Source organism: Ciconia boyciana, chromosome 3 (genome assembly GCF_034638445.1).
Source record: "Ciconia boyciana chromosome 3, ASM3463844v1, whole genome shotgun sequence".
Classification (NCBI taxonomy): domain Eukaryota; kingdom Metazoa; phylum Chordata; class Aves; order Ciconiiformes; family Ciconiidae; genus Ciconia; species Ciconia boyciana.
In genome coordinates, this window is record NC_132936.1 from 118462613 (window position 1) to 118489990 (window position 27378).

At 46.9% G+C, this 27378-nt stretch overlaps 1 protein-coding gene across 5 annotated transcripts in view; it reads left to right on the top strand.

The window, feature by feature from the left end:
• Positions 1–23597, top strand: part of MEIS1 (Meis homeobox 1) — a 110841-nt gene extending 87244 nt beyond the window's left edge. For 3 of the 5 annotated variants that reach the window (XM_072857375.1, XM_072857373.1, XM_072857374.1), the window contains 3 exons: positions 17725–17864; positions 19049–19138; positions 22024–23597. In XM_072857375.1, coding sequence (XP_072713476.1) covers positions 17725–17864; positions 19049–19138; positions 22024–22307 — 514 coding nt within the window. In that variant the 3' untranslated portion in view covers positions 22308–23597. Of the gene's footprint in view, positions 1–17724; positions 17865–19048; positions 19139–19411; positions 19508–22023 lie in introns of all 5 variants that reach the window. The other 2 variants (XM_072857376.1, XM_072857377.1) reach the window with 2 other exon arrangements.
• The last annotated feature ends 3781 nt before the right edge of the window (positions 23598–27378 follow it).

Sequence of the window (27378 nt, forward strand, 5' to 3'; positions counted from 1 at the left end):
GCACCCTCCGGCTAATGCTTTGCATTTTTTAAGACACACCTTGCCCTTGTCTGCTCCCCCCCCCAGCAGTTTATTGATGCAAAAGGGATATAGCCAGGTGAGTGGTTCCACTTATGGGAACAAGGAGGTTGCTACCACAGAAAACAAGCCATATTTATTTTCCCATCGCTTGGGCAGATTTCAGTGTATTTGCATTTGGGTACCAGTCCTCCTCCTGGCTGAGGATGTGTCTTCTTCAATAGGAAGCCTCATCCATTTCGAGAACTTTGGTCTTGGAAGAGGCTGAGATGTGGGGTGAAAAAAAGGGACAATTGGCCCCATTTCTGCAGAGCGTATTGTTATTTTGGGATGCTGTCATGCTTTTTTCAGTGTTGTTAGTGGGGTTTTTCTTTTTTGACTGACATCCTTCTATCTCTTTACTGATTTGTTTTAGAAGTCCAGTTTTTGAAAGCTTGAATAAACTTTGACAACAGCCTGGCTTTTTGCTGCTGAAGTACGGTGTGGAGCAATTTTATTTATTTATTCCAGCTAAGGGTTGCTGGAGCCCCTGATCTGTTGTAGTAGCAATTTGTTTGAAGGAAATCGGGATCTGTGCTGTTTCTGCAGTGGATTTTGGGTTGCTAACTGTCCGGGACGTGGTGAAGGCAACCAGTGAAAATTACTCGTGATTCAAGTATAAAAACACAACAGCAAACCCTTAAAAAAAAAGTTTGATTTATTACCCTTTGTTACTGCATCGAAATGCAGGTTTCTCCCACTATCTCAGAACAAGTGTCATATTTGAAGTGTATTGCAATCTAATACCTTGTAAAACTAAGTGTATCTAATTAATTGTCCTAATATTTTTAGATTAGTGTTTATGATGGGAAACTTTATCCTCTTTGAAGTAATACCCAGAAAATGGCCAAGGCAAATGGCGAGCCTTCTGGGGAAAAGGGAGGGAGGAATGCTAGTTTGCAGACAAAAGTATTTTTTTTCCGTTCAATAAGTGTCAGAGATTAATATTACTGAAGCTCTGATTACATGGCCTAATCCATTTTAGTGAATAAATTTGGTCTTGATGTCCATTGCACCTACATTAACAAACCCTTCTCTCTTAGAGAGAGTAGGAGCCTATGGGAGAGATTTCAGATATATTAAACCCCATTACAGAAAATGTAATTTCTGTCAATATAATCCCATGTATTCTTCAATTTAGTACTTTAGAGATAACAAGCTACTTACAATATATTTGCCTTTGGAGGATTAATTTACAAAGTGCACTATCTGGGAGACGCAGGCAGGCTCACATAAGCATAGCTTGTAAGGGTTATCAATTTCTGTGACCCCACAGCAGCCCTGGGAGATCAATTTTTTGAAGCCCTTTAAGACACTGAATAAAGGAAAATACCAAATACTTAGTGTATGTGAAGTATGCTTCCAAGATACTTACTTTAAAACGGAGGAATAAAAGGCACTGAATAGAAAATCTGCATTATAAGGAAACGTAACCCACAGTGTTTTGGCTCAGCCAGAAAAAAATTAGTGTTTGCTTCAGCTTTACGTCCTCCAACCTTTATCCAGGCGATAGCCTAATTTATATGGTTGTCCTTCAGTTTAACGATAGGTGCTTTGGCCAGTTGAGAAGCTGTGTATGTTCGTCAGGGGTCTTATTTAACGATGGGTGGAGCGAGTGTGGGCTCCTTCGGAGGGGTCCAGGAGCGCAGGATTTGGCATGGGCAACTATGTCAGTTCAGGATGGGCCATCAAAGACATTTTTCGAGATGATGAACATGGGATGCTTTGAACTAAAGCTGGTGGAATTTCTCCCGAGTGACTTTCCAGGGTGTTTTTCAGTACCCATCTCGCCTCAGATTTGAGGAGTTTTTACTTTGGCTTTGTGTCAGATGTGTTTTTATAAGTTCCTTATGTGCAAGGAAAAAAAAAAAAAAGTAGGTCAAAATACATTATAACTGAAGTCTTGCGGATGTAGGGCAAGCTTCCTCTGCTTGAGCTAGTTTGGTAATTCTGCTGTGGTGTTACAATTGTATAAATTATTGAGACAATTCCCTTTCCCAGCCCCATGAAGATTTAACACTATAGAGCCACTCGGGGCTTTTTTAAATAACAGGTATCCATATGTGGTGGGCAGAGATGCCAAAATACGGTCATTCAGCCCCTGCTTTTTGTAACGGATGCTAAGGAACGAGGAGGCTGTGAGGCCGTGGCTGAGCGTGCAGGTTGCACACACAGCATGCATCCTCAGGAGACATCCAGCCGTGGGGTGACCAACGAGCTACTCATCTCCTCCCAAATCCTGGGCGGTATGGGGCAACCCTCTCCCAACCTTTTGCTGAATCCCTTTTCCTCTAAGGCGGTATGCAGGAGAAGCAGCTCTCCTTGCCTAAATTGTTTGCTGCAGGGAAGAGCTAACATATCGTTTCTGGTTAGCTTTGCCTGTCTTCAGCGGGCTCATAAGTCATTCAGCCACGACTTGCAAAAAATTTTGCCTTCCTCCTTAGATTCTTCCAAACTTGTTAACACACATGTACATTTTTGTATTAATGATGAGTCATTGTAAATCACTGTTGCAGAGATTAAATAAAATGCTGAAGGGCAGGCTGGGTGCAGATCAGTCATAAATTATTGGCAGCAACACAGCATGTGGGAATACATGAAATGTGCATGAAAAACATAAACTCATGTCTGGTAGCATGGTCGTTAGCCCAGACTGGGAATGCTGGATTTTCTGGATGGAATTAGAAGTTTGCCACAGAGCAGTCAGTGAAGAGAGCATTTGTTTTCTGCAGATTGAAAGCATTTGAACAATTTTTTTGTCGTATTTTGAATGCCTTTACAGTATGTGCTAGTTGCATACTTCAGTTCTCTGCCGTAACGAAAAAAATGGTGCTTTTCACATACGGTCTGCCCGGTGTTCAGGCTCCCTGGGTTGATGCACACAACTCCTATTGATGGTGGAGGAGTCACAGGAATGGGGTGATGATGTGAGACGTGCCAGAAAACGTATCAGTGGTAGGGCACATGTCTTTAAAAATACCACAGTTTTAACTTGGCCTTTTTCCTTGGGTTGTTTTGTTTTTCTAAATTCGTGAAATAATCCAGGCGGAGGATTTTTCCCTGTTCTTTTTCACACACGGTGATTTTGCTTGCGAATCACCAGCATTGCCTTTTAGGACCATCTTTTTGCCACAGTCAGATGTTTCTGTCGTGGGAAGAGGGAGCCTTTACCCTGTTGCAAAAAAAATGTATGGCAGGTAGGAAGGTAGCAGAGTTCAAGATGTCATTAGTCTAAATGAACCCTTCAGGTCTCCGTCTTGTTAGTCGGTTAACCCCACAGCAGTTTAGGGTTCGAAGCATGGTAACATGAACTAGAAGGGGCACTCGTATGATCTTGACAGCGTTGCATATATGGACATGGAAGGGACCTGAGCAAGTACAGGTTAATAAGGTGCTTTTCCCCGGTGATAAAAACTGTGATTGAAATATCCAGGAGGTGTGATCCAATCACTTCTTACCTGAGTTGAGAGCTAGCCAGGCTATATTGAACAATCTATACAGTTTTCTTGTTTACTACATCCCAGCTGAATCTCTTCCCGATAAGAACTAATGGTAAATAATTACTGGTCGTACTCTATGGAGAAGAGAGAGCAATTCTCATCAGGGGCTGCACTAGGTGTCAGATGCTTGTTTATGTTTCAGGAAAGTCTTAGGTACACACAGAGAAATGTCTGTATATTTGTAGAATAATGTCCCTATATAATCTCTCTATATGTGCATGTCTATATGTGACTCTCTACAGAGAGGTGCGTACACCTGCATTAAAATGATCTTAAAAATTCAGATTCTTAAAGCTCCAGCCTTTTATTAGGTGTTTTCATTCTGCTTTTTCCAAACTACCCTTGTGCTATCTAGGGCACAGACCAGACAATGATGGAGCAGCTAGTCAATATTTTATCTTACCCTCATTCTTCAGTGCTTCGTTTGTTGAGCTGTATTCAAACCGTGCTTGAAGATGGAATTAATAATGACTGCTGGGCTTTCCTATGGTGCTTACTGCTGTAATACCCAAGTCCTCCCCTGACCTCCACTTGCCTATATATGTATACAAGGTTGTGGGTCTGCATGATATTTTTACAGTTCCTCTGCAAAGAGAGAGAATAGTGTTGTCCCAGTTCACAGGTGAAGAAATGAGGCTCAGGGAGGTCCAGGTCCAGCACAGCCACCGGTTTTGGGTTGGTCTGGGACTGTGACATGACTCAAAATGACAGCACGTTATCCACATTGAAGGTCCAATGACTACTGAAACTCCAAGTTTCAGTGGAAACTCCAAGTTTTGAGTGCCTCGGCAACTTACGTTGCCAACCTCCAGTGTTGGGTATGGAGGACAGATGCGAGAAATCAGGAACTGGTGGTGGAAAGTTTGGGTTTGATGATTTACTCGGTAGCTCCCAAGCAGTCCAAGGCAGCAGCAGAGCTGAATCCTCTTCTCCAGTGCAGCGTTCAGCTGCTTCAGCCAGGACTGCTTTGCTTTTCTTGCCATTTGCTGCCTTATTCATTCAACTTTGACAAAGTTTATTTCCTGTAGAAGTCAATTTTTCTACATTATAGTGCCCTGGCTTGTTCTTATAACAAACATAATCATCATTGGGGTGGCTGAGGCATTGGGCCCTATCAAAAATTGTACCGTGAGCTGGTAACTGAACTGTTTGCATATAAAGTAGATTAAAGAATAGGGTGCAGGCAAGCTCTAGTAATACGGTTTCCTAACTCTTGAGTTCTTGATTTTATGACCTTGGCTTCTTTAAATGTCAATTTTGTGTATAATTTCCTACGCTAGCAAAAAAAAAACAACAAAACAAACCCCAACCAAACACACTGGAAAAAATGATGGAATAATGTAAATTTCCCTAATCTCATTCTTGGAAACTGCTGAAGTTATTTTTGCTGAAACTTCATAAGGAAGAAATTTTAAAGAGGCTCTAAGACCAGCCTGAAGATGAGTTTGAAAAATCTGAGATGGGTTTGTGATAGGAAGACCAGACCACCTTAGTGCATGTAGCACAGCCAGCTCAGGGCATAGACACCCAGAAATGCTTTATTACTCTTTTAGCTCCATCACAGCTTCACTCCAGCAGGAAATTTTCTCCTGCCTCCATTTCTTTGCTCACGGGTAAGCATAGTGGTAGAGCTTTGCTGCGGTAGTTGCATAGGGCAGGGGACGAAGTGCTTTGCCCTGGCAAGGGCAGGCAGGGTGGCAGGGCAGGGACGGGAGGATTTTGCACTTCTCCTGGGGGATTGCTCCCCAGCACCCAGCGATGAATGGGGAGCACCACTGTGAGGGGTGTCCTTCCCATCTGCTTGCCGGTCATGCCCAGCGTGGCTTGCAGGTGGCAGGGTTACGGATGGAGCAGATGGGGGGATGCAGATGGGGCAGGTGGGGAGGATACAGATTGGGACATGTGGATGGGGGGCATGGGGGAAGATGCTGATGGGGCAGATGGGAGATGCAGATGGAGGGATGCAGATGGGGGGATGCTGATGGGGTGGATGGGGAGGATGCAGAGGGGGACAGATGTGATGGGGCAGATGGAGGGATGCAGATAGGGCAGATGGGGAGATGCTGATGAGGCAGATGGGAGGAGATGCAGATGGGGACAGATGCAGATGGGGTAGATGCAGAAAGCCCCTGCCCGCCCCTCCACAGAGGTACAGGGGAAGGAAGGGCGGCTGCATGGCTCTCCACCCCGCCATCTTTTGGAAAACAGTCCCAGGCCCCTGTTTACCTGCTGTGATTTTTTTAATCATAGCATGCCTGGGGTTCCATGCGTCTAAAACACACCCCAAACACCCCCAAATCCAAGTGATAACGTTGTCCGGTGATTCCCATGTGTTGAACCCCTTGTCAGCCCCTTGGAGGGGATGGAAAGGCTCCTTCATGGGGCTGGGCATTGAGCATAGACATCAGCTTCGCTCAATTCCTTTGCTGAGGGTGATACCCTGAGCAAAAGGCCAGCACATGACCAGCGCACCACTTTTAGTCCCACTTCAGCACTATTTTTAGGGTGTAAGTGGGGGAGGAGGAGGCCGGCAGGGAGGGAGCATAGCAAAAGCAGGTGCTGGTCCTATACGCAGGGGTGGATTTTCCCCCCTGCTGCCTACCAAATCGCAGGCTACAATAAATAGGCAAGCTATTCGGTTTGCCACTTTGCACGTCGCATGCATGGATTTTTAGTCCTAGGCGAGTAAAATATCGGCTTGTTTTCAGATGTATCTATTACTGCTTTTGTTGCAGTAAACAGATTAAACGAGAAAAGGTCAAGATGCAATTTGAATCTGTGTAAGAACATAACAAATACTTTTCTCAGTAATCAGATACAGTAAATACAAGTACTTATTTACTTGTAAATGTTAAAACATTCACAAATTATCCTCTCAACTTCAGCAATACAAGCTTAACCGTCAGATTTTGGAAACTATTTACTTTTCTTCTTTATGTAATTCAAGAATGCGTATACAGATGTTATTTAAACACTGGTTTGTTAATGGGAATACATGTGAAAGCAGGAAAAATAGAAGTAAGAAAGAATATATGTTGCAGGTTTAATGAATACATATTGTTTGTTATTCCAGAATAAAATAAGACAGTAGGTGTTTGCGACGTGAAAATCATGCCCCCCCCAAATAAACACAGCCCCCCAAGAAAACCATTAAAAAAAGGATCTTGCTGGGTGAATTGTTATACCGTTTGAGCAATTCGGAATATGTGCAGTAAATTAGCTGTTCTAAACGTACCATGTGCCGGGCTTTTCAAGCAGATTTTTACATTTATGTTTTCACTAAGTCTTAGCTAATTGTTATGCCTTTCACCTTGAATGCCAATTGTAATAATAATATTACATCTGTAGTCTATTTCTCTGTTCTTAAATTACAGCAATCAGGAATACTCACTAGGTAAAATCCTGTATAGTTACTCATAAGAAAATATTGAAATCAGACGAAAAAATGTTTAGCTTGCATATTGCCTTAGACAGCCCTGGAGAGCTGCCAGGCAGCCAAGGTATTATTAGAAAAGCTGAGCAAATAGCTTGCAGGGGGAAGAGTTGTGAATTTAGAGCCATCAGGTACCGTCATATCACCGGATTTTAGGCTGGGGTTTTTTTTAGTGCAGTAAAGCCATTTAAAAATACAGCGTGGTGGTTTAAACGTGTGGGGTTTGGTTTCAGCGCGCGGGTTTAAGGAGCAGTGATACGGTTCTGGCATGAAACACGAGTGTTTTTCCAAAGGGGGCAGATGCTCGGAGAAGGTGGATAAAGAGGTTTTTGGGGAAAATGCTCCCCTTGGCCTCCGGGATTTCAGGTGGAGCAGAGGAAGGGTGTTAACCCTGGAGAGCTGCTAGACCCTGGCAGTCTCCGCATGCCCCAAAATGCCCCAAAACAGGGGTCACAACATCCAGGAGTGCCAGGGGAGGATGTTTCCCCTAACCGTTGCTCTGACATCCCCTGGATTCAGGTTGGGCAAAACCAGCAGAAGAAACACCATTTATTTCAAGAGCAAATGTAGAACCATTTTGCACGAACTAACAGACTAATTAGTGGTGCGCTGAGCATTGAGCAATTAAAAAAACTGGTGTTATTTTGTTCACACAGATGCTTTTTTGAGAGGGAGAAAGGTCGGTTCCCACCGCAGAGCATCGTACGGTGCAAATGGGGTTTACCTGCCAATAGTCCGACTAACGAAAGGCACTCGGCACTTGAGAAGTTAATATGCAGACAAATAAAATCCTGTTTTCCCTTCGGCCTTCCATCCTCTTCTGGGGTGGTTTTGTAGCTGACAAACTTTTTTTTTAGTTGATGCATTAATATTCTGTAACGAACGCTCTGTCAGGTGTCAGGGAAATAAGATGAAACGGCACTGTGCAAACAGTCGCCGCTTGCTCTTTTCTCCGCTCCTGCCCTAGGTTTGCTCTGCGGGATCAGGGTAGGGGTCAGAAGGCTTTGTTTGCTACTTTTTATTTAAAAAGGCTGAGATTCAGGTGTGCATTGTCTCAAAACAAGAGTTTGGCTTTAGAAAACCCCATCCAGGGCACTATTGTATTGTGGAAATGCTGCGTTGCAAGCAAGGGGAGGGCTCTGCGGCATCGTCTGTAAATGCAGTTCTCAGGGCTTGGTTTCTCTTTAGTGCGAGAGATGCTTCTGTCAGAAAAAATACCCTCAATATATAAAAAAATAAAATATATATACCCTCCGTATATTAAAAAAGAGAGAGAAGGGGAGAGTAATGGTTTGTCACTGCTTTGCAAGTCCGGTTTTGGTCTATTCTTGTCATAGCTATCTGAAGTGTGTTTACATATAGTTTGCCTTTCTGGTATTTTGTGCTTGCACAGACCTGATCTCCACCTATTTTGTGTCAACAGTTGCTGAGATTGGTGTCGAGCGATTAACCGCTGCAAACTGAAACACCAACACGCGGAGAAAGGTGCCCTCAGAGACCCTCTCTCGCACTTACATCAGGCGCTAGCTCCGGGCTGCACCTGCATAAAACAAACTGCGTGGTTAAAAAGTCAGCCTGAAATATTAAAAATGGGGTAAATGTTGCCTCCTTCTTGGCTAAACCAATTTTCTCTTCTCAAAAATGAAACACAGCCAGAGGCGCAGGGCGAGGACGTGCTTTTGAGGGCGTGCGTTTTGCCCTGCCTGCCCTGAAATGATTTTGGCGTAAATGATGTATGGCTGGCTATACCAGCGTTAGCGCTAACGAGGCTTCTGCCTTTTATTTTACTTTTAAAAAAGAAAAGAAACGGCAGCAGATGCTGCTGAAAAAATATTACTTCCACAGTTCTTCAACGAAATCTAGGTCATGTAACAGTTTCACGGGCTATTTTTTTTTCCCCCTGCCCAGGCGTTGTAGTCCTTGTGGCTTTTTTGGCTAATGATAAAGCACAATAGCAATAGCTCTTTGTTAATTCAGATTTATCCCAGAGATGTCCGACTTCTCACCTGGTTTATAAAGGTGCTTTATACCATCTGGGAGCTGATCCCTAAGCTTTCTGTGTCCCATGGTCTCACAAATTCTTTTTATCTTTGACATTCCTCTGACCTCCCCGTGTGTGTTTTGTTTGCGTTGTTTTCTGAGGATGTCTTTTCTCCTGCCCTGAATAAAACGCCGTCAGGAGTAGGATTATAAGCAAAATTAATTACTTCACTTAATGGGAAATTATGTTTAGATAAAGTAGATTACAAAGTAGGTTATTAGTAGTGGTTAGAAAACAATGTTTTGAAGTAGGATGTCTTGGGGGGGAGTTTGTCCAGAAGTGTGGGGTTGTTTTTCAGGTTGGCTGTGACTCAGAATTGTATCTTTTGTGGTTTCGGGGTGGGGGGGTGGGGGGGGAAGAAAAGGAAGAAAAAAAATTTCAAACCAGTTTTGCAGGTGCCCACATCACACGAAATACACCAACGTGCTCGTGTTTGTTGGCTCGGTAGTGGTAGGGAGGGTGCAACTACAGGAATCACAGCTTCCCTCCTCTGCCGCAAGCCAGTGTCTCGGGGTATAGACCAGAGCGATGTCAAAGCCTATTTCATGTACAAATCACAGGTCCTATACAGGGGTTCATGATGTTTTCTCTTTGGGGGCTCCTTTGGGGGTTTTTTTCCCCCAAAGGCACTTGTCAGGGCTTTTAGTTTGGCCACCCGGGGTTGGCTTCTCCTTGTCCCACAGGCTGGAGGAGCTCGTGTGGGGTGGCAGGGTACGGAGTTACTCCATACTCCTTCAGTGGCCTTCTGGAGATGAGGAGGGTAAGGAGATCCGTCCAGGAGTGTGGACAGAGCGTTTCTCGCATCCTTCAGTGAGCAGGAGCACACTTAAACCAGCGCTAGATGTGGGAGTAGCCTCTCCGGTTTCGCTTGAGCTGGAGGACCAGGCACGTCTTCCAGCTCCCATGTTGTATGCGGTATAGGTAGGAGTGAACAGGGAAAAAGCTGGCTGGACAAGGCTCCTAACTTGATGTATGGAAAAAGCCTTGGACCTCAAAGGAGGAACCCTTGTGTTTAGACCACTTGTGTGTCAGGAGAAAGCTCAGAGATCATGCAGGCACCTCTCACAAACACTGCATTGCCTTAAATAAGAAGTTCTGCTGAATCAACAGAGGACAAGGAAATTGCTGGAAGAGGGAGGAGTGTTTTCAAAGAAGTAGCGAGTAGTTTGCTATCAGTTCTCACCCATTCCTACCATAATCCTTGCCATCAAGAGGGACTTGGGTTGCTGGTTTGAAGCGATCTGCTGAAGACAAGCCGCTGGGTTGCACTGATGGCGTGCACCAGGCCAGGACCTGAGTTACAGAGTCCAGACATGCTCTCCTGAAGGTTCAGATGGAAAGTTGAGGTTCAGACCCCGCTCAGAGCTAGGAGGAAACGCCAAGCTGGGAGATACGTGTCGCGGTCTGGGCTGCTCTCAAAGCTTACAGGGAGCCTGCGCACCCTCTGTCACGATCATTGGGGAGGTCCTGGGGTTTGTAGCATGGTCTGCACGTTGAAGTGCATACATCTCTTATCCCAGCAAAGACAGTGCGCTGTATGGCGCTGAGATGAATTGCTCTCCAAATCTGCAGTGGAAAAGCAACTACACAGCATCAGTCCTTGGGCAGGGAGAGCATTTTTGTGGGAGGCAAGATTTTGGCTGGTAGTGTGTTGTGTACCCAACTGCAGCGTTGTGTTGGATCCAGTGCTGTCCCGGGCGTGAGTTAGAGCAGCCTAAGTGCTGCTCTACAAGGTGAATCCTTGCCATATTCCTTAAAGGCTAATTGTGGCACACGGAGATCAGCGGAGTACAGCTGCACTGGGATTTGGGAGCAGGGAAGAGACGGGAGGTCAGCTCCGCTGGCGCTTTGCCATGTAAAGATTTCCCCTTACATCATCTGGCGGCTGAGGGCAAGTTTACATCTGCTTTGCACCCCGAGGGAATTGCGGTGTCAGGGAATGAGGTTGCTGCGAGCCCTCCCCGGCACAGCCGAGACCTGCAGCACGGCCTCTGCTCCGGCTCCCTGGCATCAGCGGGGAGATGCCCAGATGCCAGACCTGGATTTTCACTGGAAACTTTCCATGTCGGCTGAGCTTTTTCGAGGACTGAGTAGGATTTGTGGATGGGAGGGGAGGAGGAGAGCGTACCAGAAAGGCCAACAGCAGCTCGCCTGTGATGTGGGAGGGCACTGGAGATGGGCAAAGCAGGGAGGAGCATCTCCAGGGAGCCCTTCCCCGGGCACGCTGGCTCTTCACTCCTCTCCAGCGAGTCCCTCCCTTGTTTTTCATTCAGAACTAGCTAAATAAATACAAATAGGCTTTAGCTCCATCCTGCTGGGGAACAGGGAAAATTTTGCAAGACGGGAGAAGTGTTTCCTGCCTAGCTTTCTTCTAGAAAGACCCATTGAGCAGCCACCAGCCATGAGCCCTGCGCGGAGATGGGGCTAGGGGAGCGTTGGGGCCAAGGGAAGAGCAGGGCCAGGAGCTTGTGGGTCCTACCTCAATGGAAAGCCATCATCCGTCCCTTCTGCGCCACGAGCACGAGCCACCACTGGGCTTGCTGCCACCCCGAGGCAGTCACCGCGGCAGCGTGGTGTCCCATGGGGCTGGTGGCAGGGTGCTCCACCAAACCTGGCCTGTTTATTCGGAGGCAGGATGCATCCCACGGTGATTTGAGAAGAAAGCATTGTATGGAGCGGGAGGGGAAGCAGGGCTTAAGGGCTTGGGAGATGAGCAAGCGCAGGAGGTGGCCAAAGGTAGAGCTGGTGCATGTTGGGCTGGCCGAAATGTAGGGCATAGCCGTCTCTCTTACAAGGAGTGCATACCTGATCCCGTCTCTCTGCTTTCTATTTTTGCACTCAATACGCTCGCTGCATTAGCAGGGTTGGCTCGCGAGCGATTGAACAGCACTCTCCTGCTTTAAAGCAACTTTTCTGAATGCACAACATGAATCCATCGGTGGGGTCACATAGTAATGCTTGAAGTCAGAAGCTATTTTTAAAACTAAATTGCAGAACCACACATGGCTTTCATTAGTGCTTTACATCAAATTTGTCAGCTAATTAGTGGTTTTTCATCACTAGTTTTTGCATAGTATTTTATTTGTTCGCTCTTCAATATTGTCTTGTGACACCCCCAGCCCTACGTACGGTCCCTGGCGCTGGTGCTGCCAGCGGAGGAGGGAGGGAGAGGAGAGCTTTCAGGAGACCTTCCCCATCCTCCTGATGGATGGACTCACTGCGTTTGGAGTATATTCCAATATTACGTGTCTGGAGTGGGCGGTTAGCAGCCCGTGTACTCTCTTCCCTCCCTACCTCCATTTAGTGTTGTAAATGATGTATTGCAGTCCTGAACTGTCTTCAGTTCGGAGGAGGAGGAGGAGGAGAAACCAAGAAAAGTTGCCAAACATGACTTCATAAGGTTTGACTTTAAATTGAACAAAGTTTCTTGAGTGTCTTGGATTTTTTTTTTTTTTCTTTACAAATAAAGGGAGTACAGAGAGCATGGATTGCTAATGACTGGTAGTTACGGGTCATTAAGCTCACTAACTGACTTCAGGATCAGAACTTTCTAATAACAGCAGTAAGCACTCTTTTAACATTTATTTCTCATTTTAGGGATGGGGAGATGTGATTACCATTCAAGAGTGTGCAGTTATTTTTTCTGTTCATAATTACAGAGGGAGCTTGCTATTTTTAAGGCTGTTTCTAAAACATTTGAAAGTATTTGGTGAAATAATTTCTAGGGGTTTTTTTTTCTTTTCTAACTGACTCCCTTAAAAAGCTCTGGAAAACAAATACACAGGAAAAAATGAAAATATTTTAAAATAAGGAATAAAGCAGTTACTGAAGTGTAATAATCCTGGTTTATAGCGCACTTTCCATTTAAATTGTTTTTATTAGAGATAAACCTGTTAAGCGTTGAGGAATTAAGTGCTGAATAGAGAAGGTTGTTTCGCTGCTGTATAAATGAAGGATCCCAGTATGCAGAAAAGAATACGGCTGGTTTTACAAGTGAATTATTTGCCAGTTTGAAGGGCTCTGGTTACTTTGGCATCTGTTATAAAAAAATAATGATTTGTTTGTTGTTGAGAGGGATACTGTTTTTTTCAGAGGGGCGAGAGAGATTTTAGCACTGGGGTTTGTAGGCACTGTGGGCTTTCTCATCATCCTTATGCCTGGTTTGCTAGAAGGAGCTCAAGAAGAAAACGAGGCAGAGGGATTTTCGGGAATTTCTTGGCACTGCTGTTGATACACAGACTTCTGGCTTGCTGTCGCATGCGGCGCTTTGGGACAATATTGAGAGAGAGCAGCCTGCAACTCCAAGTATCAAAAGTCAATAATGGTGTGAAACTCTCCTCATTTGGGAGGGCTGGGGGTAGAGAAAAATTCCATATATTGCTAAGTCTCAGCATCTCCTTTCAGACAGCTGGTCCTGGAAAATTTCATTCAAAGACTGCAAATTGGAAGTCCCCGCAATCGCTCTGTCGATTCTTGAGCAAAGGTGACTTTGGAAATTCATGACAGCGGAGGAAGGTCTTGTTTTATTCACTCAACAGAAGTGAAATACAAGGGGAAGGGAGAAAGAACAGATCTGTGCGGAAAATGTCACTCGGGCTGTAACCTGAGCCTTAGCGAACTGTGCCTTTTGGAGGGTTTGGTGACCCTCCGAAAAGCCTTGCTCTCTGGCTGCTATTATTGTAGCCAATTTCCAACTAAAATAAGTCTTTTGTCATCACCAGCCATGCCGCCTCTCGCTGAGAAGAAACAAAACTTGTGCGTGGCAGCGAGGGCGGCCAAGCTGAAGGTCAGAGTGCAGAGGCAGATTGCTGCATCCCCGGGGCCGGGGCTGGATCTCACCCGTGGGACCGGCGATGCACCGACCGGGGAGACTGCCGGTGACCTCTGGAGACAGACCCAAGCGAGAAGCCTAAGAGAAAACATCCTAGTAAAATGCAAATTGGAGAAAAGAGGGTTTCCTCCTCCTCTTTAGGGTTACGCAGGTGGAATAGCTAGGTTTTTTCTTGCTTTTTGATACATGGTAAAAAGTGCAATCTCATGTATCCAAAGGACAAGGAAAAGTTAACTTGAAAAAAATAATAAATGCTTTAAACTTCTGTGTTTGCCCAACTGTTCAAACGTTTCCTCCGTGCCAGATCCTTCCTCTTGCAAAAAAAAAAAAAAAAGAAAAAAAAGCAACCCAAAGCATTGTTTTGCAGAGTTCTCTGCTCTCCTTGGGCAGGGAGATGCACAACTTGTACACTAAGGGATCTCATGTTGGTGGTGCCGCTATTGATTCTGCTCTTTGGGGGAAAAAACTCAAACCAAAAACCCCTTCCACATCAGAGCAAAGGTACTGGTGCATAGAGCACTGGTATGGGGAAAAATACTTCATGCAAGTCTTTGAGCCTGCACGGGTCTTTACTCACACGAGTAAGGTTATGTGGCTGTCTTAATCATTAACTTCAGCTTTATGCTGAGTCGTATTTTGACAATACTCCATTTGAGTAGCACTTAATATGAAAATATCTTTTTTAGGTCCTGATTCCTCTGAACTTTTAAAAATTAGAGTGATTTAGGGTTTCTTTCTCTTAAGATAGGTGAATGTGAACATACGGGAAAAGGAGCAGTGAGATTTTTCCTGTTAGGTTTTCTGTTCCATCATTTTTGCTGGTGTTACATCAGCCTGGTGCTTTGGACATTCAAAGAGTGATCAAGAGATCTTGGCCCTTCTATCAAAGAAAAAAACAGAGTATGAAGAAATGATCCCCATGCCTGTATATTTCTGCAGCTACAGCTAATTCACAATTTTGCTTGCAAAGAGTTCTCAAATGTGATTTATAAACATAACAGCGCTGCATTGTGCTCTCTCAAGGCAAGCCACATTAATAGTTTTAATCTGATGGGTTCTTAAGAATTCCAGGTTTGGGATGCAGGAAGAAACTTGAAAGTGAATACTTTCTTCTTTTTTTTTAATGCATAGTGGTTTGGAGTCTACTATAATGCAAAGTAAAGCGTTCTGTTACAAAGGCAGGGAGGATGGGACAGAAGGTTAAAGGGCATCCTGGAAACAAACAGCTGGACCAGTTTATTTAAACAGATACAAGGATGGGGAGCTGACCTCCGTTTGACTTCGAGTGGGAGGAGCGAGAATGTCATTTTATTACTTTGCCCAGAAGGAAAATGTTCGTGCGTCTGAATTCCCCCCCAAAGACATCCAAACACTGGGCTGTTTGGCAGAATTGCTACTTATAGAAAATACTTCCACGAATGCGTAGGAAGACGATAACTGTTAAGTACCTGTGTGTAAAATGTTCTTAAAGCAGATATGCCGAGCGATAGTGTGGGGCAAGCAGGTGAGAGTATGTTTGACTGTAGGCATGTCTTGAGGATAATTATTGGTAAAGTCTAGTTACATAGTTTATCATTATAGCTATATAGTTTATTATTATAGCTATATAGTTTATTATTATAGCTAGATAGTTTGTTATTGAGCCCCCCTTCTTATTAAAAGCATTTGTAGTTTGGAGGAGAAGGAAGAGAAGGTTGTGGAGTTGGGGTGTGCGTCCTTAATGTTGCTCAGGGTTTCTTTGGGGTAAAAGCTTTTGGCAAATGAAGGTTTCGGTGACCAGCCAGTCTCGCGGCTACCAAAAACCCTCCCCTCCTGCCGCCATAACAGGTCCTGGCAGTCGAGCAGGAGAAGGGTGGAGTAAACACAGCAAGAGCCTGCCAGGCTTGCGGAAAGAAATGGCTGGGGCACTGGGGGTTTATGTTGTTGTTTTACTTAGGAGAGTTACTGTGAAAATTGCTTTCTGCAAATGCAGATTACAGATATTAAACAATTTTCTAATTGGTCATGGAGCTAAGGCAGCTAATGGGGGAAAAAAAGCAGATTTTTTTTAATTGCTTATTTCACATGGTGTTTGTGCTACACCTGTGCTTATAATGAGAAAGGAGAATTAGTCTAACCTTCTGCTCACATGATTCTAATTTTCATGGTTTGTACAAGATAATGATAAACTGATTTGCAACACCATTTGCTGGAGTTGAAGGGGGTTTTTTATTGGAAATGTGTAGAAAAATTGATCCAATACTGTTGCTGACAAAACATGACCTAGTTCAGGTGTAAGGTTTCCAGATCGGCACCCGGAATGGGTGCCTTTGAGCCCATTTTGTTGAGACAGGTTTGATTAAGACTCAACATCTTGATTAATTTTTGCAGGAGTTTGGGTAATGGGAGTCAGTCGGGAACAGGAGATAGGAGGAGACCGAAATCGCTGTGCTGGTCTTTGATGAGGGCAAAACAAACAGCACAGGGTGGTGGTTTGCGATGCTTCTCCCCACCGGTGTCGGGGACTGGGTGGGCAGAGCTGATTCCCGCGGGAAGGTCCTGGTGGCTTTATCTCTGTGGTAGGAGAGCTCCTGCTAAGCCACCCCAAGCAAAGGCAACAAAGACAAGCACCAAGGAGCCCTTTGTGGACTTTCACATTGCGTTTTGCAAGTGTAGTGTGGTTTTACCCACACTCACGCTTCTTCCTTTACTAGTAAATATTGTGGCATACGTGTTTTTATTATTCTTTTTCTCTCTGGTAAAGAATGTAAAGTCTGGTTATGAGGCTTTGCCATGATTAAATCTCGGTGGAGATGTTTTCCAAATGGTTTTTAACTAAGCTTTCTGATGAGCGAAACCGCAAGAGAAGCTCTTCTAATGCTCTTCAGACAGGTTCCCAGCCATGGTTTCAAGCCTCCTGATTTCAGTGCCACGAGGACTGCCCGCAGAGGAGACCGGGGCCCTTGTGATCCCTCTCCTTCTTCTGTTTTGCTCCAAATTATTTCGAATATTCCTTTCCCAAATAAGCCTTGCAAGACTAACTGAGGCGAAGAGCTACAAAACCACAAGGAGTGCGGTTGCAGATGGCTATTTTTAAAAACGACTGTACCTTTTTTTTATTTCCAAAGATCTGCTTTTCATTGTTCAGGGGGAATTTTCAGTAGTCCAGTAATTACAGTTTAACAAGATGTTTGCTGTAAATGGTCAGGCCTAGCTGGAGAAAACAGGATTATAAATTCAATTACTGTAAAGCTATGACCTCGCCTTGACCCCTCAGACTTTGCATAAAGAGGGGAGGGGGGAACCCACCAAGAAATGGCTAGGAGGAATGCACGGCTCTGAAGTCCCCAGCAGTGTGACTTAGCGGTGATAAAACTCCAGACGTTCCCTCATTTGATGGGGTTCTGCCATCACAGTTCATTATCTTAATAGTGGGCATTAAAAGGGAATTAGGTTTGCAAGAGGTAGGGGCAGGTTTTGCTAAAAAAATTGGAAAAAAGAAGTCGGAGGACGTAAGGCAGAAATGGCACTAATGAGGGGGAGGCAGCAGATGCCCTCACGAGCATCTCGCCGGCTTCACCCGTTTTTTTTGTGCCCCGTTCTGAATTGAGAAGAGCGTTGCCGGTATTGTTTCCTGAAAACTCGGCTAATTCCCCCATGAAAAGATGAAATGGAAGTGTCCGACTCTGGTAAAAAGCAGGCAAACATAAATCAGCTCGGAAACCCCAAGCTCGTGCTCTCAAAGGTCATCAGGGTTAGAGGTTTTGCAGTATTTGCATCCGCACGCAGCCCAACAGAGAGCACGGCGGCGGGGCGAGAGGGCTTGGGGCTGGGTGGAAGTCGTCCCTTCCCTAACCATTTGTTTTCCTCTTTTTTGTTGCAGGTTTATTAATGCTAGAAGAAGAATAGTTCAGCCCATGATAGACCAGTCCAATCGAGCAGGCAAGTCCCCAATAGTAACTGTATTCAAGTCACGCAGGCGAAAACCGTCCTCAAGCCATTCACCGGGAGGTCCATTACCTGGTAAATAAATGAGAAATGAATGCTGGGAGTGATTGACAATTAAAATACAACCAGCTTTGTTTCATTACAACGCCCTAATCATTTTAACATGATCAAAATATTTTGGGGAAAAGACGACATTGAAAATTCAAAGAAAGAAACTAAAATGATCGGCTCTGTGACTGGACCTTCCGTACACATTCGGAATTAAAGTTATTTTTATTTTTTTTAGTAGTTGTTTTGAGTTTTCCTTCCCAGCTCCTTCTGCTCCTGTGACCACTCCCTGGTGCATGGCTTGGTGTGGAATTGCTGTAAACTTTATTACCTGTCAAAAGGGCAAGGGGGTCAGAATCGCTTGTGGGACTCAGTAAAGTTCAAAGACATTCAATGAGGTAGAGCTTTATGTGCTTTAATAACCCAAGGCAGCTTACTTCTGAAGCTAGCTTTTAATGTACAGTTAAAACCTCGAGTTCAGGTAGTGGTACTTGTATAGGGTCCTTTTGTCCCTCGTCTCTTCTTTTTAGTAGCTGTCTTTTGGGATCACTGCGTGTTTGGGTTTTACTTAGGGGGCATTTATTTTTTTTTTATTTTAAAAGCTTAAGTTTTCTCGTGCCGGTTCTGTCTGGAGTCTTGGCTCGCAGCGCTGTGTGGGTATTTACCATCAAGGAATAGCCTATTACTCCCAGTTGGTTTTGTTTTCCGAGTCTCGCTGCCAAACTATCCAAATCCGTCGTTGTCCAAGATGCCTTTGGGCCATGCTTCCTCTTCGAGTACATTCGATTATTTTGTCATTAGAGGTAAATATCTGGCACAGACGTGTTCAGGTCCTGCTCTTAGAAAGGCACACGGACGTAATTTAACACACTGTGATTTCAGTGTGACTATTCCAGCCATAAAATCCGGCTCCTATACAGGTCTTTGCATTGACGTCAGCAGCGGCAGCAGCTGGAGCCGGGGCTCCTCGTGTCTCGAGATTTCGGATCGCTAACTTCATTTCCAAACTCGCAGTAGGAAATTAAGCCAAAACTAAGGAAGCTTGTCAGCCCGGCCACTAAATTCGAACAGTAGATGTTTTTCCCTCTTTTTAGAGCCGGCATCGATAGCCGTCTCATGCAGTCCGTGGGTCGGGGGGTTGTGTCTTGATGCCGTGCGAAGAGGTGACCCTTTTGGCTGTCGCTAAAGAGCAATGTTCTGCGCTTTTCCAGTAAGTCAAGGAACACCCTATAACCCCGACGGGCAGCCGATGGGAGGCTTCGTGATGGACGGCCAGCAGCACATGGGCATCCGAGCACCAGGTAAGCCCCCGGGGGAGCGTCGCCCACCGATGGGTGACCTCGGTCATGCCACTGTAGGTAACCGCCCCTCCGCCCTCCGCCGTCGCCTCAGCTGCCTGCCTTTGCCTCGCCTGTCTTCTGCCTGCCTTCAACGCCGCCGAGGGAAACCAGGCATCTTCTCGCTTGAGTGGTCCTGGACCCTCTGCCGTGCTGTGTTTTGGAAAGGGGCTTTTGGCACTATCTGTTGACTTTGCTCATTCTCTGGCATCTTCTTGGATTTTTATCTCCCTCTAGGACCTATGAGTGGAATGGGCATGAATATGGGCATGGAGGGGCAGTGGCACTACATGTAACCTTCACCTAGGTAACCAATGGCAAAGCCAGGGGGAAGTAAGTACCAACGGGGTCTTTGTTCTCACTTTGTCCCAGGGATATTTGTCTCCTTGCATTTCCCTATGTTCTCCCTGCCCATAGCCTCATGCTTGTTCCTTCCTTTCCATCCATCCATCCTATGCCTGGGCTCCTTCGGGTTTCTCTCCCGCCGGTTCAGCTCCAGCTTTCCAAGCTCCCAAACCCCCCGTGCGCGCGCGCGCCGTACGTTGACGCCGCCGTACATCGACGCCGCCATACATTGATGCTATTATCCATCCCCGAGCACATGACAAAACAAGAAGCAGCCGGGGAGGTGGGGGAGCCCGTCGTCTTGGCAACAGACTGATTTGCAAAATGTAAGCGGTCTGCAGCAGCGCAGGGAGAGGAAAGAGCATGTCCCCAAAGTGTCATAAATCTGTCTAACCGCAGTTGATGCATGAGTTACATTTCTCCCGCTAACCTGCAAGACACCAAAAAAGCCAAACAGAGACTTCTCATAGGTAAAAAAAAAAAAAAACAAAAAAAACCCCGGTGGCTTCACTTAGTTGCGTTTTGGAAGGCGATGGGTGAAACTTTGATTTTTTATTTTTTTTTTAATTTTTTTTCAAGTTTATTTCTCTTTGTCTGTCCGTCATAATGGGATTACGTGTGGCAAAGGAAAAAGAGAGAATACAAAATAGAGGTGTGCGCAGCAGGCTATGGAGCTTAGCCCAGGCTAATTGACTATATCCAAATTAAGTATGCCATCACTTGCAGTGTGACAAATGGATTTGACTTATTCAGTATACAAAAATAGAGATCATTAATGCAATCTTCAGTGGCAGGCCTCGCAAAGAAAGCCTAGAAAAACTGTCCCAGTTTCCCCCCCCCCCGCCTTGTCTTTTTATAGGGGAAAATACATTATACAAATTTTGTTGGTTTTGTTTTTTTTTTAAAAAAGAGTAAAGCGGTTTGAAACACTGAGGCACCGGTACCGTGTTTAAATGGTGCCCGATTCTGTTCCTTTTGCTTCCTTTCTGGAGTTAAAAGCAGTTATTTCGGCATCTTTGTTGTGCCCCCAGCCTATATTAACGTAGGGCTTGAAGTTACCCAGGCCAAGTGTATTTCGTAGTAGTCTTCTCTGGGCGCAAGTCAAAACTAAGTTTTAACAATTAGCTGTGAAAACATTCCTCTGAGCTTGGGAATGCAACAGCCTTATTACCTCATCATGGAAATTTCTAGCTTAGTTAATTTAAATATTGTTTCTTAGTTTCTGGGTCAATTAAATTTAAATGATGTATTTTATGCTTCGTGACCAATTAAATTAATAGGTTATTACAAAAAATATTATCATCTTTTTTGATTAAAGAGCTGTGAGTACAGTATATTTTATAAGCAATTTTCATTAGTTCAAAACTGTTCCTTTAGGCTAGATTAAGCAGCTATTCATTGCTAGAGCCTTGAGACCTGATTCCAAGGTGTTCGGCGCATTCACAGCGCGCTCTTACTTAGAACTAAAGCCAATTGAACCTACTTAGCAATAGCGTATGCCTTTCACCCTTGATGATTATGGAGCTTATAGCTCTCCGAAACAATACACCTGTCAGTTCCCATCAGCTACAGCAATCCAAGCAGAAGGCAGAGGCCCACGGAAAGCAGGAGGTTTTATTGTTTTAGGTCCAATTTTTTTCTTATTGTTCTCCCAAACCCACTGAAAGGTTGGCTGAGTTGCGCGTCTGATTTTTTCGGACAGAAGTGAGCAGGGGGAAAGAATTAATTGATAATTGTTATTGATTATATATATATATTTTTTAAAATGTGTTTGAAAATACAGGTTTGATTTAACAATCGTCCTTAGTAATCCTATCAATTTCGCCTTCATATGAGGCCTTTGTTCAGCGATGTATGTGCTTGCTGTATAGTGTCTGTTTGAATGGCACAGATACTTGGGACAGATTCCAAGTGACCGGGCTTGAGAGCTAGAAAAATAACTGTTGATAAACCTCAACACCAACTTAACTCATCTCTCCTCCCAAGCCCCTCATTACCTACTACGGATTCCCTGCCTTGTATTCCCAGCACGCTTTTACAAGTGGGGAGACGAAGGCAGGTAGCTGGAGCCAGGCCACGGGGGATGGAGCCCACCCGAGAGCCCTCGCGGGGCTTCCTCGGCTTGGTGCCACCACCCCGTGTGATGTTAGTCATCATCGGGCTGGCTCTGCCTCCGGCACGCTTCCAGAGCGGAAGCATCTCCATTGCATACGTTCCTAACCGTAAAAGCAGAAAGCGGTTTTATCTCCCCAAACTCTGCATTTGGAGGGGGGAGGCTGTTCTTGGGGGCGGGCGGGGGTTGACCTCGGAATCATTCCCGTTGCCATCGTTGTGTGTCCATACGTAGGCTTGGATCCCACAAAGGCAACTGCACTTGCGTGCCCGTGACTCCACATCCCACCTTTGGCTCGAGCCCAGCCTTCCCGTGCCCGAGCGGAGGAGCTTCACGGCCCGATGTCGGTAGCCGGTCCCCACCACTCACCGCCGCCTCTTTCTCTCCGCAGGGCTGCAAAGTATGCCAGGGGATTATGTGTCTCGGGGTAGTCCAATGGGTATGAATATGGGACAGCCAAGCTATACCCCACCCCAGATGCCCCCCCATCCTGCTCAGCTGCGTCATGGCCCCCCCATGCATACCTACATTCCTGGACACCCTCACCACCCAGCGATGATGATGCATGGAGGACCACCCCACCCTGGAATGCCCATGTCAGCATCAAGCCCCACAATGCTTCATACCGGCGAGCCGGCAGTGAGCGGACAAGTGATGGACATTCATGCTCAGTAGCTTAAGGGAAATATGCGTTGTCTGCAGCGACGGTAGATTTCAAACATTGTCTTTCTGCAATGACTATGGAGTTCTTGGCATCAACTTTGGACCAAGGGACGTTCCGATTCTTCACAGGGACCCTGAAAAGCAGGAAAACACCAACCGAAGTCAACTTCTGGGGACATGCTAAATACCTATATAAGACATTAAGAGAACAAAGAGTGAAATATTGTAAAATGCTATTATACTGTTATCCATATTACGTTGTTTCTTATAGATTTTTTAAAAAAAATGTGAAATTTTTCCACACTATGTGTGTTGTTTCCATAGCTCTTCACTTCCTCCAGAAGCCTCCTTACATTAAAAAAAGAAGCCTTACACTTTTCCTGCAAATGACAGAAAGGGCTTATTTGCAGGATTTTTAGAGCATTAAAATAACTATGTCAGGCAGAAGAATCTTTCTTCTATCCTAGGATTTCAGCCATGCACACTCTCTCTCTCCCCCCCTCCTCTCTCCTCCTCTCCCTCTGTCTGTCTTTCTTCCCTTTCTCTCCTTTCTCCCCGTCTCTCTCCCTCTCTCTCTTTCTAGCCTGGGGCGTGAATTTGCATGTCTAATTCATTTACTCACCATATTTGAATTGGCCTGAACAGATGTAAATCGGGAAGGATGGGAAAAACTGCAGTCATCAACAATGATTAATCAGCTGTTGCAGGCAGTGTCTTAAGGAGACTGGTAGGAGGAAGCATGGAAACGGAAAGGCAGTGTATTTGAAGCCTAATTGTCACATCAGAGCATCCTTGTCCCCATGCAGCAACCACCACCTTGTACATCACTTCCTGTTTTATGCAGCTCGAAACATGGACTGAAGATTTATTTTTAATATGTTGACTTTCTTTCTGGGCAAGACATCGGTCATGTGTGCATTTTTTTTTTTTCCATAGTCCCATCATGGAGCATTTATGTATACATTGTAAATAAATTTTGTGCAAAAAGGACTGGAAAAATGATCTGTATTATTGCAATTTTTTGTAAAAGTAGCAGTTTGGTATGAGTTGGCATGCATACAGATTTACTAAGTGGGATAAGCTAATTATACTTTTGTTGTGGTTAAACAAATGCTTGTTGATAGCCTTTTTCTATCAAGAAACCAAGGAGCTAATTATTATTAATAATAATCATTGCACACTGAGTCTTAGAGTTTCTGATTGAAACAGTTTGGATTGTATAATAACTCAAAGCCCAGTTGTAGTAGTTTGAGTGCAGTAATGAAATCTGAATCTAAAATAAAAACAAATTATTTTTTGTCATGGTGACTCCACTGCTTGCAAAATTTGTTTCCTGCCCCCCTTCAGTATTTGTAGCCATTCTATCCCAAACTGGGAGCCGAGCAGCTACAAAATTCAGCTCACTCCAGAGATGCACCCACCGTTTGCTATTTAAATAGCGGCTTCGTATTTGAAGAATGTAAAAGTAATGCTACTATGCTGCGTAAAGAAACTTTCTCAGAACTTGCACTGTAAATTGTCAGGATGGGAGCCCTTGCCTGTTAATAAATGTAATATCGTAGGGCGTTATCGGACAGAAATTTGTAAATAGTATTCCCCCCCTGCCAAATTACAGCCCTGATACGCAGTTTAAATGATTTGTGCCACTGACATAACTACATTTCTTTCTGGAATTGAACGTACTAAGGAAGGAGGACAATAAAACTTGGGAAACATTGCCCGGGCAATGCATATCTGTAAGTAAGTGAGGTGCTGGTGCGAGGGGCTGCTGGACCTCTGCAAGCGGAGGCTGGTGCAGGCCGTCCTCTCCTCATGAACCAATTTCCGCGCACAGCTGTACATTCTGCACCACAGCCAGGGTGCGAAACAGCACCAGAGAGCCTGCCTGGGCTGCCATGCCTTCTCAGTTTCTTTAAATAAAATAGCAGCCATAGGGAAAAAAGAGAGTCCCCCCGGGGCGGGCGGGGGGGGGGAAGACACAACCATTTTAAGGAAGGCAAATCCATGCAGCAGCCCCCCCCCGCTCCCCGCCCGGCGGGGGCAGGCAGGGCTGGGCAGGAGTGCCGGCAGGGCTAAGGCAGGGTGCAGGCAGGGCTAAGGCAGGGCTGGGGGCAGGCAGGGTGCAGGCAGGGCTGGGGGCAGGCAGCGCAGACCTTTGTGAATTAAGCAAGCCACCAAAGTGGGGTCCTCTCCCCCCGCAGCTTGGATCTCCTCCCCCTCCGTTTGTTAGGCGGTTTTTTTGTAACTCTCTTTTTCCCCCCCTTTGTCCCCCCTTTCCCCCCCTTTCTTTCCCTTTCTTTCGCCCCCTTTTTTCCCCCTTCCTCCCCCCTTTTTTCCCCCTTTTTTTTTACAGGGCCGCTGTACCGCCGGAGGGGCTGCGCATCCCGGCTCCCGCTTTGTGAGCCCGGAATCATGACACTTTTCTGCCAAAACGTGAAGGAACGGGGCTGGCTTTTTGCTTTTCGGGGGGAGGGGGGGTGTTTGTTTGTTTTGTGGTGGGTTTTGTTTTGGGTTTTGTTGCAGGTTTTTTTTTTTTTTTACTGTTTCTTGAAAGACACAAACAAACCGCCCTCTCGCATGCGAGGGCACACGCGTGCCTTCCTCCTCGCAGCCGCAGAGAAGTGGGCACAGACCTGCCTCCCTCGGACCTTTTTTTTTTTTTTGGGGGGGGGGCAGATTTCAAATTAAACCCGCTATTATATCCCAAGACATTTAATCAGCTGTAATTATAACACATTCAAAATGAAAGAATATGCCTTGACAGTATTTTTATTGTTATTGTTCATCGCATGATGTTAGACAGCTTCAGAGGCACAGGAAAGAGAAGTAAACGGGTTACAAATAGGGAATTATCCCTCGTTTAGCATTAAAATTCATTTAGATAAAATTGCCACAAACATTTAAATGGGGAGATTAGTTCCCCCTCACGCCTTATTGCACTCTCTCAATGGCTCCGTTAAGAACATTTTACACGTTGGAAATTCCGCCTTTTCGGGCCGCTCGCTGTTTCCTAGCTACCCTCCTTTCACCGCGCCGGGGGGGACCGGGGGGACAGGGGGACCGGGGGCCGCCCGGCTGCGCCTCAGTGCCTCGCTCCGGCCCCGGGGGCTGCGCGCCCTCCGCAGTGCGCGTTGCGCTGCGCGGCGCTGCGGGGGGGGCGGCTCGCCGCCCCGCTGTCCTGCCGCTGCCCGCCGCGGAGGAGCAGGAGGAGGAGGAGGAGGAGGAGGAGGAGGAGGAGGAGGAGGAGGAAAGCCGGCTTCGACTGCCATCTCTTGGGGGCTCGGGAGAGTGCCGCGGGGGGGGAGGGGGGGTCCGCGGCCGCCCGCGCAGCGCCGCGGCCATTGCGCGCCGCCGGCCCAAAGTTTGTGCAACCCTCGGCGAGGCTTTATTCTCTCCCTCCCCTCTTTTTTTTAGCAGCCCCGATTTTCCGCTTCCCCCTTTTCTTTTTGTGTCCCCCGGGCGCAGCGTCCCGCGGAGCAGGCTGCGCGCAGTGCCGCGCAAGGCGGGCGCAACGCTTTACTCCCTCCAGGGGCGGAGGGGGACAGACACCCCTCAGCGCGGTATTTGCGCGTATCGCTGCGCGGGGCCTGCTCTGCGCCTGGGGTGGGCACCCGCACCCCACGAGGGTTTTTTGGAGGGGAGGGCAACAAATCCCAGCCAAGCTCAGCGGGGAGGACTGAGCCCCCGCCTGGCAGAGGGGCTCGCGTGGGGGGTGCCTGCCCCACCGGCCTGCCGTGCCTCCCGCAGCCACAGGTACTTTTGGGCTCAGGAGCGGCACTTTCCGGTGAATATTTCCACCCCCGGCGCTGTTGAGCGAAAAATCCCCGCTGCCGGGGCCTCGCTCCGCGTGTCCTAAACCCGCGTGGAAAGCTGCCCTGTGTGTACCCCCTCCCCTGACCTTGCTATGCCGCCCGGGATGATAATATATATATAAAATACATATCTCAAAGCAAAGCAACGTTTTCCGAGCGCCGGGAGGAGGCGGCTGCCCCCGGCCGCGGGCGGTGCGCGGCGCGGCGCGGCGCGGAGGCGATCACGCGTGGGGCGGAGCGCGCCCGGTGCCGCCGGGAGGTGGCTGCTCAACTCCGGGCCGGGCTGCTGCTTTGTGTGTGACAGCCAGCAAACCTTCCCCGTCCCTTTAATGCGTGTGGAAATAACTGCATGCCTGTGTGGCAGCTGCTTCTAAAGCCCCAACTAACTCTTTTGGAGGAGCAGGGGGAAAAGAGTGAAAGGCGAAAGAAAGACTGTTCATTTTTTTTCCTTTGGTGCCATTTTGGATGTCATCTGTTACCTTGGTGACTGTGCTCAGCCCCCAAAGCCCCTGGATTGTTAGGGAAAAAAAAAAAAAAGCATGCTATTTCTGCACCGTCATTTATCACTGTCACCGCATAATGATTCCCCTCGCAGCTCCTTATTGATGTTTGTAATTGCATTATCTCATAAAGGGAGGGGGTGGCGGGCCGGGATGATCAATGGAGCCGCGCCGTGCATGCCGGGGTCAGGGGCTGCGGGGGGCGGCGGGCCCCCCCGTACCCCCCCGGTCCCCGCCTGGCAGACAACAAGTCCCGGGCACCGCCCGGAGCGCGGCCCCGGCAGCCGGCGTGCAGGGCAAGGGCATCTCCCGGGCGGGGCCGTCCTTCTGGGACACCCCGGGGGGGGGGGGGGGGAGAAAAAAAAATAAGGCCCTGCCGAGGGAAAAATTAAAGTGGGTTTAATATCATTTGGGTGGGAAAAAAACACTCGCTAAATTCTGCCCCCCCCCCCCGCCATCCCGAAGCGTTTGGCCGGCTACCTGCCTGGAGAGCGGCGGTGTGTGGGGGGGGCTGCGCTGGGGCTCCGCGGCCCCTCCGCGGGGTCCCTTCCCCGGCAGCATCCGCGGAGCTGGGCCGCGGGGGATGCGCGGGGCCCCGCGGCGCGGAGGGGCGGCCGCCGCGGGAAAGGCCCGGCGGCGGGGAGCGCTGCCGGGGGAGACGGTGGGAGCTCGGGGGGCAGGCCGGGGCCGCGGCCGGGCCCCCTCGGCGGGGAGGAGGAGGGCGCAGAAACGCCGCTCGGTTCCCGCATTTAGTTGGGTCTTTTTCCCGCT